The sequence below is a fragment of the Enoplosus armatus genome, chromosome 5 (assembly GCF_043641665.1).
Source record: "Enoplosus armatus isolate fEnoArm2 chromosome 5, fEnoArm2.hap1, whole genome shotgun sequence".
Classification (NCBI taxonomy): Eukaryota; Metazoa; Chordata; class Actinopteri; order Centrarchiformes; family Enoplosidae; genus Enoplosus; species Enoplosus armatus.
The window spans coordinates 22086633-22105911 of NC_092184.1; the positions used below are offsets into that span (position 1 = coordinate 22086633).

General features: G+C 39.8%; 2 protein-coding genes across 2 annotated transcripts; one reads left to right on the forward strand and one right to left on the reverse strand.

Moving 5' to 3' along the window:
• Positions 1 to 1646: 1646 nt before the first annotated feature.
• On the reverse strand, positions 1647 to 9461 carry LOC139285340 (P2X purinoceptor 5-like). The gene is made up of 12 exons (XM_070905896.1): positions 9325 to 9461; positions 8421 to 8571; positions 7915 to 7986; positions 5451 to 5526; positions 5056 to 5152; positions 4694 to 4774; positions 4438 to 4579; positions 3395 to 3531; positions 3109 to 3202; positions 2743 to 2808; positions 2539 to 2621; positions 1647 to 1835 (listed from the first exon to the last, which is right to left on the reverse strand). The coding sequence occupies exons 1-12, from the start codon at positions 9459 to 9461 to the stop codon at positions 1763 to 1765; spliced, it is 1209 nt and encodes a 402-aa protein (XP_070761997.1). The 3' UTR covers positions 1647 to 1762.
• Positions 9462 to 11131: 1670 nt separating this feature from the next.
• LOC139285500 (uncharacterized) lies at positions 11132 to 15735 on the forward strand. The gene is made up of 11 exons (XM_070906066.1): positions 11132 to 11498; positions 12665 to 13003; positions 13191 to 13292; positions 13383 to 13442; positions 14486 to 14527; positions 14646 to 14669; positions 14827 to 15006; positions 15110 to 15157; positions 15226 to 15288; positions 15391 to 15420; positions 15512 to 15735. Exons 1-11 carry the CDS (start codon positions 11132 to 11134, stop codon positions 15568 to 15570), a joined length of 1314 nt encoding a protein of 437 aa, XP_070762167.1. The 3' UTR covers positions 15571 to 15735.
• The last annotated feature ends 3544 nt before the right edge of the window (positions 15736 to 19279 follow it).

The window sequence follows — 19279 nt, forward strand, 5'->3', positions numbered from 1 at the left end:
AACGTTTTAGCCCATTAACAACAAATATTTTTTACATTACAAAACATGCTGCAGAGTTTTAGATTTTGTGTTTTTACCACCCTCTAAGCTGCTTTTGGTTCTATCTCTGCTTTTATCTTGTCGAAGTTGTTGTTGTGAGGGTAGAGGGATCTGTACTCAGTCATTTTAAAAGACTGCATTGGGAAACACACTTTAAAAAAAACCAAATCCCTCCAGAAACAATGTCCCTGATACTCTGGATAATCCACAGGAGGGTAATAGTACTGAGGAGATGAAAAGAAAATATTTAACAAAGAACACATTTGACTTGTTTTCACAGTTCATTTCCAGGAAAAAACAAAGTGTTTATGTACAGAAACAAAAGATATTTCTTGGGTAAATCAGGATCTGGCGTACTCTATATGAGAAATAAATCTCTGGTTCAAATGATTTGTTTAAGTCTCTCTTTAAACTGAGCGCTGTCACTGCTGCGAGCCCACTGATGTCTCTCATAAATGATAAAGCGCCCGGAGCTGCACTCTGCGCTGGTGCCAGGAGTTCATGCTCAGCACCACTTCATCATCATTTATACAATTTATAAACAAGAACTGTTAAAGTCATGCTGAAGAAAAGCCAACAAGCTGTCACATAGCAACTCTGCCACTGATCATGTCTAGACAGCCGGAAGCTTCATTGTGTTTACATGTACGTTTTCAGGCGCTACAACTTCTCAACTGCGACACTAACTTCGGTTCTGCATCAATTCATAAATAAAAGTTTAGTTGGTAAACTGAACAAAATCACATGAATGATGTGCCACCCTGAAGACACAAATATGCTGGAGGAAAACTGGCACTTAATGCGTGATTCATGTATGAGGTATATTTAATTCATATAGTAACTATTAGTTGCAGCAAATCAAGCAGGAAACAATGTATTTTCTGTGAGGAGATGGCATGTTCTCCTTGTGTACACGTGGTTCTGGACCTTGTAATAGTCAGTGCATCACAGAGTTGCCATTCCTTTAAAGGTCCCATATGTAGAAAGTGTCGTGTTTGGTTATAAAGCAGGTCTAGGTGCTGCATAAATACTGTGAAAGTATCAAAACGCTCAGTCCAGAGAAATGCACACAGCCCGTATTCAGAAACTGTGCCTTTAAACAAGCCGTGAGGACTTTCGTAAGGTTGTGATGTCACAGATCCAGACACAGCACACCCACCAAGTACAGGGACGCTCATCCACCCACTCAATCTGTCTGAGTTATTGGACCGCTCTGCTCAGGACTACTCTTCAACTTTTTGGAGGTTGTTCAGTTTGTCTAAAACAGCTTGTTTTCAGACAACAAAGGTGAACTGGGGGGCTGCATAAAGGGCCAGTATGAGATAAATCAGGACTTTTTATGACTGAATCATGCAAAACTACTCTAGAGGTCCAACCAAACCTGATTCTCAATCAGCAGAAGCACCACCTTTACACATTACGCCATAATGGCCATTTCATGGCTAAATCTGTCTATAAATCTCTCTAAATGCTGTGAAGTTAATGGAATATCTCTTAATGACTGTTTTTAATTATGAATTTATAAAAATGGAGCTGTTACAAAGAAAAAATATAGTAACATTTTCTAACTAATTCAACCAAATTCAGCTTTTTAAGATGATGCCTCGTCTTACAAGAGCTCTGCACCAGTACAGCACAAGTCATGCTGTACTGATATATGTCCTTTTTAAAAATGTTATATTTGTTGTTATAACCAACAAGGGGCGTGTTACAAACTCATAGACTAAAGCATCAGATTCTCCTCCTCCTTTCTGTTTTCCTCACTGTTGTCCTCAGATGTTGATTTCTGTGTTTTTCTGTGGAGCAGAGAGAGATTGTGGTGACAAACATAGTGTGCAACAACATCAGATGCTTTTTGCAGATAAGCCATGTGTCATGAGCCAAGAGCTTAAGCTTAAGATCTGTCACAGTGCTACATATCATCCAGTTTATTATGACAGAAATGAAAGTAGATATATAACTATAGCTGTCAGCTTTTTCTCTGGTAATAAGCTGCTATCAGTGTTACTTTCACCAGATTTACAAATGAAATCTCTTTGGAGGACCAAAAGTCAAATATCTGACTTCCACATTTAGCTGATTTAGAAAACAGTGTTCATCCCTTTCCTAAATGATAGTAACTTCATGTAAATATGTGCGTGTATGTGTATTTCCTTCAACATCACAACACACATTAATCAGCTATTCATAACATTTTATATGATGATTTGACATAACACGATTGAAACTGGGGTGTCTTAAGGTCCATATCAGTCACGTCCACTATGATAACCTGAGGAGCGGGTTTGGTTGGACCTCATCATTCATTTGAAATTGAGGGCTGACATGAAGTCAGACGGACCACATCATAGTCCAAAAACTGGCACATGCATGCACTGAAATTAAAACATTAGAGACACAAAACTGCATTTTCCATTGAAAATAATCTGATAAGTACTGTGATGCTTAAAAAATGACAAAGAAAACTCTGCATCTGTGCTCGCATGTTGCTTCTCATACCTGGCTCCTTCAAACTTCCTCGCTCGATAAGAGTTGCCCTTCTTCATCAGGTAGAGAAGCACAATGTCGCAGAAGAAAGCTCCCTGTTACATGAAGTTTTATTCAGTGATGCGACTCTCACAACAGGCAAAATACAAACAAACGAAAAAGAATCCTGTGCAGTTCTTTTAAAAACATTTTTAACAAATGATTACTGGCACTTACAGCTCCCATCAAAGCCAGTCCTGAAGCAATGTTGATGGCTGTCGGGATGATGCTGAACTTCCCCACCTATGAATAACAGCAGAAATACAAGAAATGCGGTTTATGAAAAAGCTTAGAATTAATGTTTATGTCCGTCTTTTATCAAAAAATGTCTTTGAATGCGATGTTATGTTGATTTTTTGAATGGAACCTCGAGCTGTATGTCAAATTAACATGCAAGAATTACAGTCTACTGAGACACAACAAGAAATCACAACACTATTCCTTATCTTGCTGTTGTTCATAATCCAAGTTTCTCAGTTTGTCATTATGTGCAAATGTGCTGTGTATTTCATGCATTCACCCTATAAAACACATGTTCCATACCTTTCCATGCACCATGATGTTAAAGCGGATGCCGTAGACTTTGAACAGAGTTCGATAACTCTCACCAGCAGCATTTTTGAAATACCGAGTGTGTCTGTTGGGGGGGGGGGGGGGGGGGCATTTGTAGACATAAAACATAAGAATCTTTAGGTTTATGTCCTTTCAAAACACGTTTTTTTACTTGTAAATAACGATAATTTCATTGTTGATGAAAATACATACATACACAGCGACACAGACTGAGACAGTGTCTGTAGCATTATGCACTAAGTGTCTGTAGTGTCACCTGAAGTTACATCCTGCGGCGACGGTCAGGTTGGAGACACTGATGTCCAGCCGCATGAAGCGGTACTGTGGATGGCAGTTAGAGTAGCCTTTGTCAAGGTCACAGTCCCACTGTATCATGATGCCAATGGAGCCACCCTGGAAAACAACAGACTCGATCATATGTGGCCTCTAAGCCATGTTGATGAATCACGGTAAATTGTCTGGATCCCCAGGGTGCACATCTCTACACTGCAGTCCTCAACACACGCTCGCTCCATAATGACACAAGTTAACATTGAAAATGAAAATGAACATAATTCATCTGCCTTTTTTTGTGGTGCTTCCTTTGCATTTCCTCATTTACTCTTTGCCAGTGTTCTGCCCAAGTTTTTGAAATTATTGTGGTGTACATGTGCCTAAATAATGCCAAATAAGTCGACTGAAGCGTAACAACTGCCATGTAAACATTAGGGATGCTCCGATCCAGGTGGAGGATATTGCTGATACTGAGTACCAGTGATTTCTTTTTCTTAAATTTAAAATCTGTAAATGAAACTGTTGTGATGACATGGATGAAGAAACCGTGGGTTGGACACAACATGGCAGATACCCAGTCTGCTCGATACCAATGCAGTGATTGTGCATCCCTTTTAAAGATCAATAAATGTTTCTATCACGATCAAACATGACCTCTGTACATTATTAGGACGCACTAAGTGTTTCTTTCAGTAGGCTGCTTAATTCACTTTTCACTGTTTTCATTTTCTTAGAGAGAAAACCCTGAAATCAATTTGTTTAGTCTCAATAGTCCCTATAGTCATGATGCTTCACCATTACCTCATCCTTCTAATTTATTTCCCTCCTTTTTTGCTGTATGCTTTATAACATTTGCTGTCCCTACTTTTCAACAGTTGTGATGTAGATGTGATGGTGCCTGGTCTGTTGTTTCTTTTGTTGCTCTGACATACAAATACCAGCTGATAAATGATCTGAAATGGATGTCTGTATATTCCAACATTCACCAATTTGTGGCTACATGCAGTTGAAAAGCGTATTACTAACAAATGTGGCCATGTCCTGGAAGCTGTATCCAGCTCGCCTGGTGATGTCACCCAGGCGAAAGATGGGGCAGTAGGGGTGGAGCTCCTCATCGTACCGACATTTCTTCAAATAGGAGTCATCAGTCGTGTCAAGGACGTTGGACCTCAGAGTTAAAGACACACACAGTAGCACAGAGTGTATATGAGTGAGCACTGCTTTCAGTTGCAGTACATGGAGAGGTTGTGGTGAGTGTTGAACTCAGATGAAGAGGGCTTACTTTGTAAATGTGAATATGGGAAATTGGATGAAATTCTTAATGTAGATAGTGAAGTTTTCAGCATTTGTGAGCAGAGGCCCTCTGTAAAAGAAACACAACAATGAGGCTTGTAATTACATTTGTTTTGTGTCTTAGTTTAGTATTATTGGACTATTACATAACTGTCCAAAGAACTGTGGTTAACTAAGCTCCTCAACTTAAATATTGTCATTGTCAGATGGGAATCTTGCATCAAAGAAAAAGTACATGTTTTCTGCCACTATACAATTTAATGTGTGTGTATGCTGGAGGGGGATCAAATCCATTAGAACAGAGAGAGAATAATCAATAATTTCACTGCATGTGACTGCATTGCTCCTTACTGTGATTTGAATTTTCTTTCAATGGGACACCAGCCATAAATTTCACAGGTACCAGTGGAGTTTTCATGTTTTCTTAAGCATCGGCCGCTCATGATTCCTAAAGAAAAACAGCAGAATAAGACATCCTGAAGCCATCCAGCTTATCACTTGTGAAAAGAGACTACATTTGAATTTCTGTTGCAAAGATTCTTCGATTATTTCCAAATGTGACTTCAGTGACATTTAGCACAAAGACTCGAACAGACGAAACAAGTTCTCTCATTTTCTTTTATTTGGAAAATACCATGACAGGGAAATAATTTAACCTGGTTGAATATAGATCCAAATCGTATCTCAGAATGGCACAAAGCGAACCAACTTAATGGGATTTAAAATCAGTGATCATTCTGTCTTACCATTACCAGCCACTACCATCTTTCCCTCTTCACAGTCCTCGTCATCTCGACAGTGGCCATCCAACACTTTGGGGCTCTGAGAACAAACAGCACAGACAAAAAGGTCTGAGGTTCAAGGAACATTTAACCACAACAGATAATTTCTTCACATTTCTTCACACATCACCCACAAACCATCCTGGATGAGAAATCTTGTAGCAGTGTGCTTGATTCAGGAAGAAAATGGGGGGCATTGTGACCTGTTGCAATAGTCACGCTGTCAGACGAAAAACATCTGGACTTCAGTCCACTCAGGCTCATGTCTATGGAAGCCCATTTTGGCCAAGAAGATTAAAAAATACATGAAAACTTGACATATTAGAAATTAAAATACTCACAGTAAGACAAATTTTTTTGTCAATTTTTAAGTATCTTGTCATTTTGACATCATTTAGTATCGCATACTTTTGACTTAATGTCTCACAATTCTTACTTACTATCTTATAAATTGATTTAGTATTTAATATTTTTAATACAACATTAAATATTTAATCATTTTGACTCATAATTCTGACTCACTTGCTCTTAATTTTAATTTACTGGCTCAAAATTTTGACAAAGTATTTCTTAATTTCGAATTAGTATCTCATACTTTTGACTTATGTGTATATTTATTTCATCATATGTAACTTTTATCTTTTTTTAACTTTTCCTTGCAGATTTGGGCTTCTATACATATCACATATATTGGCTGTTACTTCAGAACATATATTGTAAGCAAAATATTACAAAAAGGAGTAACATTCACAGATTGTATGGCCAAAACATACGAATATAATAAGACAACAAGGTCAGTTAAATTTGTCTTTTACTGTATTTGAGACAGCGGGCTTCCAATAAAGATAGGAGGTTTCTGTTTTCGTGCAACACCATTAATATGAAAGTAAAGCTATAGTTAGGGGTTGTTTATGTGTGTGCCCTTTTCATAACGGATGGGAAATTCCTTTTTAAAACCCTGTTTTAGTGACACTTGAGTGTGCCTGACTGGAACAGGATCTATGACAGTTAAAGGCTCCCACTCTAGGGTGCGGTAGTCTTTCAGCAGCAGGGGCACTGCTGTTGAGGAGAGCCGAAATGTATACAAGAGCAGTGTTTTATGGCTGTGTGGTGCTTGTACGGGCTTGCTATTCTTCTTGGCTGTTGCAGTGAGGCAGGAGACCAAGAGAGGCAGAGTTTACATACCAGGAACCCTCTGGAAATCGTAGCGAAGGATATAGCTGTGAGAAATTAGTGTAATTGACACCCACACTCTCATAGAAGGAAGAGGGAGGTGTCAGCCTTTGTTAAAAGTTAAAAGTCTTTTGTTGTGAGAAAGTGCTGTGAAGGAAATGCAGAGCAGTGCTCTCATGGCTGTGATGGCTGCGGCATCATTTGTTGTCTTGCTACAGAAATCAGGGAGAAAGACCACACATCAGCCATAGTCCATCTTACTGTTTCTTTATAAACTTTATTAATTACAGAGTGACTTTAGGGGGTTACTGCAATGTGTGCATTCTGAAGATATAGAGAAGTTCCAGTTTATTTATGTTTTTCATTAAACTCCATCACACGTGGCCTACTGTACCGTTGAAACATGGCCGGCTGAAATAGTTTCCAGATGATGAGATGTCAAACAGTGGAGAGTAAACAAAGTGACCCTAAAATAAACACAGTTAGTCTCAGATGGCTCGAAACTGCGAGCCAAGTGGAGTTTCTCAAAGAGAACACAGTGTCTAACCAGGACATCGTGCCCTGCAGCTAGCTGACAATCACAACAGAAAACTCACTGGTATCCTTGTGTTAAACAAAATAACATGTTTGTCTAAAATTCACTGGGGTGACTGACGTGACAACTGCAAATGTAATGGCAAGAAGAAGTGAAAACATGGCCGAATAACAACAGCATGAGAGAACTTACAAGGAGCAAGTTAATTCCCTAAACAACCATACTGACAATACAAAGGGTCATTTGGGGGGGGGTTGTCTGTATATGATAATTGTGTTTATACTCTATATCTATCTGTAACTATCTATATCTATCTCTATTATCTTGGTGTAGTTCCTAACATTCCTAACATTAGCTTTTTACTTCTGCTGATTCCATCTCCAATACGTGTATCACAGAGTTTATTTTCTGCAATAATCCAAATTCAAAATGGAAAAATCCCATTGGCTCTTTGTCGAGGGAACCATGCTAACTTCCCAGGTTTGCCTACAAAAACACGTCATCCCTGCAACACTTTATAAACTGAACTGGTCGGAGTGAAGTCCCCACCCTGTCCTCTCATTATCGCTACCTGCCAGTATGTTGCCAAATATGAAAATAATGGTTAGCAAATTAAATCTTCGATATCATTCATTTTGACTGCGCCTATTACAGAAACACTACCGCAGTGGTCTAACGTGCAGCTCATGATTTACATTTACATCAACAAAATATTCTTACCTCAGCACAGTGTCCCAGCTTCTGGTTTGGCGTCTCTAAGAAATTAGTTACAACAAACAGAACAGCTTCACCCTATATGTAGAGAAAACATTGTAAATTGCAAATCATGCCGTGATGATGATCACCTGACCCTGCTCCTGCCTGCTCCCCCTCAGTATGTATACCATCCCAGCCACTCTCCCCAACACCTGTTTTAGTTGCGGCATAGGGTTCCTCCCTGAAAACTGCTTTTTGATTTATACCTGCCTGATATCTGCTACCTGTGTTTGACCTGCTTCTCCATTCAGGTTTTGTGCCTGTTCTAACCGCTTAATGCCCATCTGCTGACAAACCGCACATTCCCAGTCTTCACGCTAAACTAAGATCACTGGCTGCCGGCTGTAGCTTCATATTCACCGTTACAGACTTCAGAGAGGTGTCAATCTTTCTCATAATGTTGCGTTGTTTGCAAAAGATGAAATAACTGAAAGGTGTGCATATTGCTGCTGGTGTGTGAATGTTTTCACCTGGGGTGGGATAACGTAGTCCTCCGGCCCCCAAACCAGCAGACCCGACTCAGTGGTGTTAGTCACCGAGACTCCCTTCAGTTTAGTTATGACAGAGCTCTGGATGGCCTCATCTGTCTCCTGGTAGCCTTTCCTGCTTAAAAAAACCCACCTGGGGGTGAAAGCAAACATTTTAAAAGTGAACGTGTTTAAAGCAACATGTAGGAAAAAACAGATTGTGTATATTCAGCAATAAGAATAAATTTGTACTTAACAGTATTGTGGTATCACATATAAGATTCTTTGCCTGATCTAGTACGTTAATTTTATTTATGCATCACCTTTTTAGAGCAGAAGTCACACAGTGCTGAATTATAAAAGACAAAAGCAACAGGCTTAGAATATAAGCAATGCAAGAGGGAAAGTGAAAGTCTCTGAAATAATTCTGACTCTGATTTATTATTCTGATTTAAGTTAAAAGTATTGCTGTGATACTTTTGAGACTTTCACTTTCACTCTTACATTGTCTATATTCTAAGCCTGTTGCTTTTGTCTTTTATAATTCAGCACTGTGTGACTTAAAATTAACGTACTAGATCAGGCTTACAATAGCTTTTTTTTTAATTTATGGGTTTTATTACAGGGCACTGAACAAGCCACGAAAGTACACAGAGCAATAGACAATTGATAGTGTAATAAAAACACCTGTCACTTGTCCTTATATAGGCCTAAATGTATAGTCCACTCACTTTAAACTGAATAATGTAGATGTGGCATAGTCATTAATCACCAATCAATACGTTTAATTTAAATTGCTGCATTTAAGTTGATTTATTTTTATAAAAAAAAAATAAGATCCTCACAGACAGTATGACTATTTGCTACGGGTTAAGTCATTTATACCATATAACAGTACATCACTTACCCTATAATGTAACCGATGATAGACAGCTGAGTGAGTCTGTACAAAATCCCAACTCTCTTGTTTTTGGCGACAATGTATTTTTCCGTTTTGTAATCGAAAAAGGAGAGGACGGGTCCTTTGAAGAAGCTCGCGGCCATCCTGTAGCTGCCTGCCAACGGTTAGTGTGATGCGTTTCATTACACACACACACACACACACACACACACACGCACACACACACTCCGCGCACACAGAGGCAGTGCCGCCGGGCACAGTTCACTAAACAGCCTGCAGGAGGCGCTCCCCCAACTGCCCAGACCTCATCACCCCCCTACACACACACACACACACACACACACACACACAAAATATCAAAATATTACTGGCCTTCTTGGCAATCAGGACAGATGGTGACATCCGGTATTCTCTTTGTACATCATGGTGGTTTGAAGACACTAATTCGAGCTGATGGAAAGGAAAACAATTATAGGATTGTTTGAAAAAAAAAACCCACTCAGTGAGGCTGGACTATATGCATATGAGCTAAATGCTAATGTCAGCATGCAAACATGCTCATAATGACAATTAAACATGCTGAATTTCATGCGTTCAGTGTTTACCATCTTAGCTTAACATGTTTGCATTTTGCACCAACACAAAGTAGAGCTGAGGCTGCTGGGTGTTATTAGTTTTCATCATTATCTACATACTCTGAAAGGCACAAATTGTGCAATACAGCACAATCCCTTTACCTTTATTTATATCTTCTATGAACTTGTGAATTTGTAAATCTGTACATTTGTAAATAGCAGCTGCAAATTTCCCCGCTGAGGGATTTCTAAAGGATTATCTTATTTTACCTTAAACCATAGCTTGGGTGAAGCTTGTCATGTGTTTTCAACAAATCATCAACATTTTCTTCAAGAGTATTAATTCCATTCTTAAGTACCACGGTGACTGTAAAAAATACCATTAAATTAATACCAATAAAATTGAGATATCACAGGAAACAGTACTTGGACGAGGTACTACATGTTACCAATATACAATACTGTGGAGGTGGAGGTTTGACTGGTGGAAGAAGCATTGAACCCTTTAACTTGTGTAAACATTGCGGACTGTACAAGTACTGAAATACTCCGCAAATAAAAGTCCAACATGCAAGTTACACTTGAACATACAGAAGTAATATCAACTTGTGAGAAGTAAAAGTATTTGTAATGCAAAATGACTTTTCAGAGTATTATATCATTATATTATTGGATTGTTACTATTGTGAATTGAGCAGCATTTTAATGTTGCAGGTGGTCATGGTACAGTTAATTTCAACTCTGCTAACAACCGACGCTTCGCCAACAGCCTCAACAACTTCTACTGTCGCTTTGAAAGACTCCATCACTCCATCCTGCCTGAAGCGCTGCGCCGATCAGCTGTCTCCGGCGCTCACAGACATCTTCAGCACCTCACTGGAGACATGCCACGCACCAGCCTGCTTCAAGGCCTCCACCATCATCCCCGTCCCCAAAAAACCAGGGCCCACAGGATTAAATGACTACAGACCCGTCGCCCTGACCTCTGTGGTCATGAAATCATTTGAACGCCTGGTTTTGTCACACCTCAAATCCATCACCGACCCTCTGCTGGACCCCTGCAGTTCGCCTACAGAGCCAACAGGTCTGTAGACGACGTCGTCAACTTGGCCCTACACTTCATTCTCCAGCACCTGGACTCCACAGGATCCTATGCCAGGATCCTGTTCGTGGACTTCAGCTCTGCCTTCAACACCATCGTCCCGGCTCTTCTTCAGGACAAGCTCTCCCAGCCTAACATGCCTGACCCCACCTGCATGTGGATCACAGACTTCCTGTATGACAGGAAGCAGCACATGAAGCTGGGGAAACAGCACCGGCTCCCCTCAAGGCTGCGTTCTTTCTCCTCTCCTCTTCTCCCTGTACACCAACAGCTGCACCTCCAGTCACCAGTCCGTCAAGCTCCTGAAGTTGGCGGACGAATCTCTGGTGAGGATGAGTCTGCCTACAGGTGGGAGATCGACCATCTGATGACCGGGTGCAACAGCAACAACCTGGAGAAGTGGACACTGTGGAGTCCTTCTGTTTCCTGGGCTCCATCATCAGCCAGGACCTCCAGTGGGAGCCGGACATCAGCTCCCTCATCAAGAAAGCCCAACAGAGGATGTACTTCCTGAGGCAGCTGAGGAAGTTTAACCTCCCACAAACAATGCTGGTTCACTTCTACACTGCCATCATAGAGTCCATCCTCACCTCCTCCCTCACTGTCTGGTACGCTGCTGCCTCCACCAAGGACAGGAGCACGATAACAAGCAGATACACAGTGAACCCGTGCAGTTTTATGTTGTGAGAAAATGTGCGTCTTTTGCTTTAATTAGGCCAGGTGAGGATTTACTTTCACATTTGCCTCATCTGTTTGCATTGCAAGCCCCCTTTCTCCGGAAGCATCAACAGGAAGTGGTCTAGAGGAGACCAGTCATTTCAGCCTTTTCATTGCATTAATGTACATGTTGATTGTGTAAAACATAAATTATTATTATTATTATTATGATTATTATATAATGTTTGACATGATCACCATACAGTTAAAAGAACAAAGTTGTGTCAGACATTTGGCTGCTGTTCATGTGAAACTGAAAGACAAAGCATTACTGTAAACGGCTAAATGAACTGTGATGGTCTTGTGGTTTTGTCCCATGATGCTTCGAGGGGTTCACATACAGCACCACCACACTGCTGGTAACACTGTAGGAGATACTGACGATGAATGCTGACAGGTGGATCTTCCTTTTAGCCCTGTGCTTCATGTGTGTGGCCTCAAACGGTGAGTCCTTTTTATGAAATTAAAAAGTCCAATGAATAAAATGCCTCTTTTGTTAAAGGAATTGTTCGATCTATTTGAATATCATTCAGTCAATTTAAGTTATCATTGAAGTCTTGTGCTTGGATATTTGAATTGACATACTACTCTGTATAGTGGACTATGAGATTAATATTTAAATATATTTAATGTTGTACATACAACAGATTTCATATTTATTATCAGTATCAGCGTTATATGATATGTTTTTAATCAGAGTCTGTAATAAGGTAATTTACATTTATTATTTTTACATATATTCTTTTGTTTAATTGGCCTTTATAATTGTTATCCAGCACATTTAATACATTTATCCTCAACCCTGACGGTTAATTTGAAGATGTCTAGACAAAGGTTTTGAATTTAATACAGTAATAAGGAAGACAAGCTCCTCCTGTTGGTACTGTTGGTGGTTTGAGCATGAGATAAGTCAACCTGAAACTTGTTCTTGTGTTTCTCTCTTCCCGTTAAGATGAGGAGAATTCTTGTGAGCAGTATTCAGATTTTTGTGAGACGCACACACTCAGCGCTCCACTTGGCTCCTCTGTGCTCCTCCGTTGCGACTTTTCACCAAGTAGCTCCAACTGGGTGTCATGGGTCCACACTCCTGGGTTGGACCTGGTCCACCTCACATCTGAGGGGCGCATTAAGTTCCTGGACCACAGATACGGCCGGCTGAAAGCCTTTCCAAACCAGGGCTCAGAGGGTAACTACTCCATCTCCATCGATGACCTTAAAAACTCTGACCTGGGGTGTTATCGCTGTAAGCAGGACCTTGACTGTCTTCAAGTGGAACTGGTTGCTGAAACAGGTGAGAGGATTTCTGTTTGAAAGTTTGTATGTTTTCTCACTACTGAGCAGCAGCCTGTGCAGAGACATGCAGCTTCTTCCTTTCCATGGTCACAAACCTCAAATGCCAAACAGATGAGAGAGGACAAGTGAATAAGCTAGAGTTTCCTGTGAAATACGTCTTTGTGAAACCACAACTCACCATGCAGGTGCACCGAGCGACGACAAGATGCTACTGATCTACATATGTGTTGGCGGAGCTACCTTCATCCTGCTGAGTGTCAGCGTCTACTGCTGCGTGAAATACATATGTGAGTACCTGCCCAGTCTGGCACTCTCAGTTCACACAGTTGACCATTTGATGGACGAGATCAAATGAAACACTTTTGTTTTTATTTCAGCCTGCTGTGATAACAGAGCGCAGGTGAATATGAACAATCCTGTTGGTGCAGGTATTGAGGGTAAGGACAATTTATCATTTACATTAGACTACTATATAATGTTGCATTTCTACATTAGAGTTAACACTATTGTTAACTGGTTTCGTTGATGTGGTTATTTGCACAACTATTTATTATAATTTTGTTAGGTTAGGTTAGGTTGTTAGGTTTGCCCACCGCTAAGGTCAAACACTCCCCTTCTAGCTGTAAGACACGTGTCTGGATGTTTTATCATTCATGTGTTGTTATTTAATAGCCCATCTGTTGTCCCTGGCCAATGTATCAGACGATTTTTCCTGATATTTTAGGAACACAATTTTATGTCTGTATGATGATTTTCCTTTAATTTCACTATCATACATATGTTTTAATAGTCCAAGCAGCCTGGCTTCATAATAAATGAATAAAGATATAAACTTCTAAATTGAATATCCCTTAAATTTAGTTGTCTTCTTCACAGAAATTAATTGAATGCATGTATACTATATTTTTTATATATAAACCCTTAAAGTCAAGAGGGCTTCACGACCCCCCGTGGAGCTTTGGTGACCCATGATTGGGGTCGGGACCCATAGGTTGGGAACCACTGGTTTAGACCACAATTGCGAGCAACTAAAAACAGCCACAGCCGCAAGTGTAAACAAACTCTTGGCAAAATGGCTGCAAAGCCGCCATTGTTGGCAGTTACATCTAAATACAATACAATATTAACACTAATACAATTGATTCAGTTAATGTAGAATGAGTTGTACACAGTTTGTTAGTTAAAGTAGCTTTAGGCTATTTTAATAATGGGACAACAGGGCTAACAGTAGCCATGTGTCTGTCCAAGGATAATAAAAAAAAATCCACATAACCTCTAAAATGTATTAAGACAAATTAACACATTATCTTGTTAGTTTAATTTGTACAAACTACGGAATATTATATATTTTTTAACTTGTTTTCAATCTTTGTGCTAAGTTAAGCTAACTGACTGCTAGCTGTAACTTTATATCTAACTCTTGTCTAGAAAGCAAACAAGCATTTCCCTAAACGTTGCTTCATATAATGTCCCACTGCAGGCGTCAGTGCTCCACCTGTGGAAACAGGCAGAGTGCAGAGAGGTAATCTATTGCAATAACAACACACACACACACACACTTAACTGTGCTGTACTAACATGTTGCGTTTTGATTTTACCTGAAACATGTGTCACTCAACACAATGCGTTTCCTTTTCCAGCAGGAGAAGACAATCTCGTTTATGGTGCGTTCACACAGCTCGCCTTCTTCCTTTCATCCTTTTTTTCCAAGTCAGCTATTTATTCACCTCGTTAAAAATCTAATGCCATTGTATCCCACCTAAAACATCACGAATGTCTGAGTCAGTACTTTCTAAATTCATCTCTTTCTTTAAACATCAGAAAATGACGACCAAGACCCAGCCAACCAGCAGGGTGACGCCACCAGAATTCATCGCAGTCCACCAGGAGTTCTGCCTGATGTGGACAGGACTCAGCCCACTCAAAGTATCTATCCAAACTTGAACCAGTCTAACTTTGAGAGTTTGGAAATTCAGCAAACTAAGCAGAGATTTCATACAGGTGCTTAATATTGATTATATTTTATTATACTGTATTACTGGTGACTCCTATCTCATCATCTTATCATGAATATCTGGAGTAACTTCTTCTCTCGCCTCTCCAGAACTCTTCAGCCGATTACGGCAAGCAAGTCTCAGTCGGCATTATTACGGTAATATCAGCATCTCTTATTATGTTACAGTGCTGTCAGGAATTTCACTCATTCGTTTCATTACACAGTTAACCGAGGTGAATTCAGCAAGCAACACGCTGCATCCACTCAGGCGGAGAATCATCGCAGAGGTATTTATTTAAATTTTGTTTCACTCTCAGAATGATGTATCTGTGTGTGAGAATAAGCAGCTTTATGTGTTTCATTATTCACTGAAGTGTTTTGTGTTGCAGGAGGTAACAATAAGAAGAAAGCCAAGGACAGTGAGTGCTGACTTCATCTGTTGGCATGTTCGGGATGAAAAAGTGTTGTGTGCTCAACTGCTCTCCCACTTCTCCGTTGTTTCCTTCTCAGATTGTGACTACAAAAACCCGATTTACAACAGGAGCACGGACCACCTCAACCAACCGTAGAGAACGAAGGACAGTCGAGATTTTTTCAGTGTCAACATCCCTTTTGCAAAGATAGTTACTGATTATTCATTTGACATAAATAGTTTAAACTTGTGTTGTATTTGTTTGTTTTATAATTGCACCATATTTCACTGCCTGTACATCTATTAAACAATGAGTGATTGCTGTCGGTTCATCAAATAAAGATCTTCACATACTCAAAATCAAGAAGCAGTCGTGTTTGTGTGAGACAAGTCTGTGTATGAGATGTGTTTTATGCAGATCATCAAATCTCTACTTTTAGAATCTCAGTTTGACTTGCAGATAAAATATAATCCGTTAAAATACAGGCCTTTTTACCAAAGTGCAGTTTAGAGTTTCTGGTTCACCTTCATGTCTTTTAACTGTGGGGGGGGGGGGGCATACAGATACAGGGAGGACATGCAAACCCAAGAAAGGCCCCCAGCAAGCAGTTGATTTAAACACAGCACCCTCATGCTGTGAGGCGACAGAGTTACCGTGAGTTGCTTTTACTCTCATGCCAATTAAGCCAAATGAGAAGCAGCTGCTCCACCTGTCTCAGAGTCTCAGTAGCCAAAGATGAAAGCCTACAGTACAGACTTCATTTTGGTGACGTTTGTTTCATTATCTTTGCTTATTTTGAGATGTGAAGCCCACACTGTTTTTTTTCAATCAAAAGTTGATAACACCATGAATAATAATGCATCGATTTGCCATGATGGGTTCATGTCTGTTAACATACCAAAGGTGCAATTTGCTGACCTTCCCTTTGCCATCTACGTTCAAGGTAAGTCAGACACTGAAAATACATCTCATCGGTGATGACACATAGCTTTGAAGTGTGTGTTATGCTCTTGTTTGTGTCCACATTTACACACAGATGAACACAGTGGATATTACCAAGTCATTGCTGTAGCAAAGCAGTGCCACTACTTCCTTAGAGAAACTGACACCTTTATCATCTTAACAGTTGGTTCCCATGGATGTTTTGTGAGAAGTCAAGTAAGCTGAAACCTGTCTTGAGCTTGTCTGTTTATTTTCAATGCAGATATGTACACAATTGTCTTTTTTCCTATTCTAATCTGTCTTTACCATTTTGTCCAAGAGAAATATATCACCAACCTGACTGTTGTCATCATGGCGCTTGTGGACACAGGAAGAGTTGAAATTGTCAAGTCAATACCTCTCATCTGTGAAAGGAAAATGAAAGCCAGTAAGTTCTGATAAATATCATGACATTATGTTTCAGAATTTAGTTTAACATTAATTCTCAATGTCTACAGAGGTGAACAACAATGATTATCCATTGCTGTTAAGACCTTTGTTCTGCAACAAGGATGGGTTCAACATTACCATCCCTCAGGATGCCACAGTCCCACCTCTGAACCTGGATGCAGTTAGGATCCCTTCCAGCCAAAGCCACAATTGTAAACCCAAAAAACGTTCCAAGAATGCTGTCACTTTCAGCTTTCCATTCACCGATTGTGGCACTCGGTCCACGGTAAATGTACATAAATCACCTCCCAGCTGCAGTCTTTAGATGGGTCAGGTGGTGTGTTTGTGACTAAATATAACAGCTTTGGTTGTGTCTTGCAGATAGCAGATGGGATTATAACCTACTGGGTCAACGTTGGGGTGAAACAACATCTGCTGAAAGGCTCTATATTTCGTGACACGCCTTTCCAGTGAGAAATTAAAATGTTTCACCTCTCTTGCTTTTGAAGGTAATGGACACTCATTTCAATTTTATTTTTATTTTTTTTTAGCCTTATTGTTCTTTGTAGCTTTGCACTGACCCAAATTACTCAACTGGGCATCGAGGTTCAGGGAGGAAAATCTGAGTACTCGTCAACACTGAGGAGCGAAGGAATACTGAGGACTGAAATGAGGTTTGCCAAAGGTCAAATTTATACTTTTTGCTTTCTATCATTCCCAATTCTTACTCTTATTGTCCATGGAAATTGTTCTTTCATAAATGTATGTCTCTGTATGTATGTTTTTATTCAACAAAACATCCTCAAAACCATAGAAAGTGCCATCAAAATGTGTTAATACGTGACATGAAGATGAATGAATCGCTTTTACTTTGAAGGGCCACAACATTTCTTTTTTTTCTGGTCTTTTATTTACAGATTCCAGTTACAGGTCTTTCTATTCTTCTCGTGACCCTCCAGCAGTGACTGAGCTTGGCCAGCCTGTGTACGTGGAGGTGTTTGTTCTCAAACATGAGGACAAGGATCTGGTGCTGCTGCTGGAGGACTGCTGGGCGACGCCGACTAAAAACCCACACGACCTGCAAAGATGGAACCTGCTCGTTAAAGGGTGAATTCACGTGAAAGTAACAGGTGTATTTTTTATATATACAAAAACTCAGTTACATGTACACATTTGTACTCACCTTTGTGTCCCATCCAGATGTCCTTTCAGTGGTGACAGCCACAGAACTGTTGTGTTGCCAGTTGCCTCCAGTAAGGAGCTGAAGTATCCCTCTCTTCATAAGTGGTTTGTGGTCAAGCTGTTCTCATTTGTGAAGCCCACAACATTTGAAAACCTGGTATGTAAGAGAAATTAAAAACAAACAAAAATGGATGATATGTGTATTGCTGGTATTGATTTATTTAAACAGTTCTCCTACAGGTATATTTCCACTGTGATATAGAGATCTGTAAAGGACCAGCTTGCTTACAGTTCTGCAGCAGTGGTAAGTGGAGCTGCAGTCCATTTATCCTTTTATGAATTTTATGAATCGGCCTTGGGTTATTGAATTATGCACTTGCTTGCATATAACACTGTGAATGACTGTCTCTCATGTCTTTCAGAAAGGCGTAGATTAAGAAGAATTACACCAGGGCCCGGACAGAGGATTCTTCACAGCGTAGTCTCCAGTGGACCTCTTCTTTATCTACTGTAAATAACGAGAAAAAGGGACATCTATTTCAAGTCATATTTGGAAGTTAAGTGTCCATGATTTGTAATGAAAATAAATCTATACTGTACTATTATGGCCTTAAATAGGCATATTTTGCATCATTTTTATTCAAGCAACTCAACTAATTTGTGGATTTTATCAAATTAACCTTGAATGATTCAAGTTGTCAGGTCTACTTTCCAATTCCAGGTGCCTGTCGCAAAACTCGACCGGGTGGGTGAGCAGCAGCAGCACTTGATATTAAAACTGGGTGTGCACCTGTGACCATGCTCAATGGCAGTCTGGGTGGTCTAGGTTATCTGAGTTATATCAATTATAGTTATATCTTTGCTAGGTAAAACATAGAGCCTGCTTTGGTTTTTACTTAGCCAAGGTAGACAGATAAATCTCTGATTCGGTTCTGTTCCTCAGAATAGGTCTTAGTTGGACAATGACAAAGGGTCCTAGAAAAATTATGTTTTGGGATTTCACTGCACAGCTGGTCTAAGTGTTGTTGTGTAAAATGCACAGTCACAATATAATACCATTTATGATGTTAACAATAAAAATACCCTCTCGTTTCCTGTAGCAGGTTTCTTTTGGTCTTCTATATTTAATGGTGACACACAATGGGATTTCATTATTTAACATAAATAATGTTTTAGTAAGAAGTATCCTTACTCAAGGTTATATTTCTTCATCACTGTATTGGCTCGTGTTTATTTTGGGTGGTTGTGAAAAGTTGTGTTAATCAATACAAAAGTGAAGCTAGATGATGTGTTGTATGTATTAATCTATCTG

Coding starts and splice junctions, on each gene's coding strand:
- LOC139285340 (XM_070905896.1), bottom strand. CDS start 9,461: ATGGCCGCGAGCTTCTTCAAAGGACCCGTCCTCTCCTTTTTCGATTAC. Junction 4,580..4,693: donor CCCATATTCACATTTACAAA/GTAAGCCCTCTT, acceptor TTTAACTCTGAG/GTCCAACGTCCTTGACACGA. Junction 3,532..4,437: donor TCCAGGACATGGCCACATTT/GTTAGTAATACG, acceptor GTTGTTTTCCAG/GGTGGCTCCATTGGCATCAT.
- LOC139285500 (XM_070906066.1), top strand. CDS start 11,132: ATGCCTGACCCCACCTGCATGTGGATCACAGACTTCCTGTATGACAGG. Junction 13,293..13,382: donor CTGCTGCGTGAAATACATAT/GTGAGTACCTGC, acceptor TTTTTATTTCAG/CCTGCTGTGATAACAGAGCG. Junction 13,443..14,485: donor TGTTGGTGCAGGTATTGAGG/GTAAGGACAATT, acceptor GTCCCACTGCAG/GCGTCAGTGCTCCACCTGTG.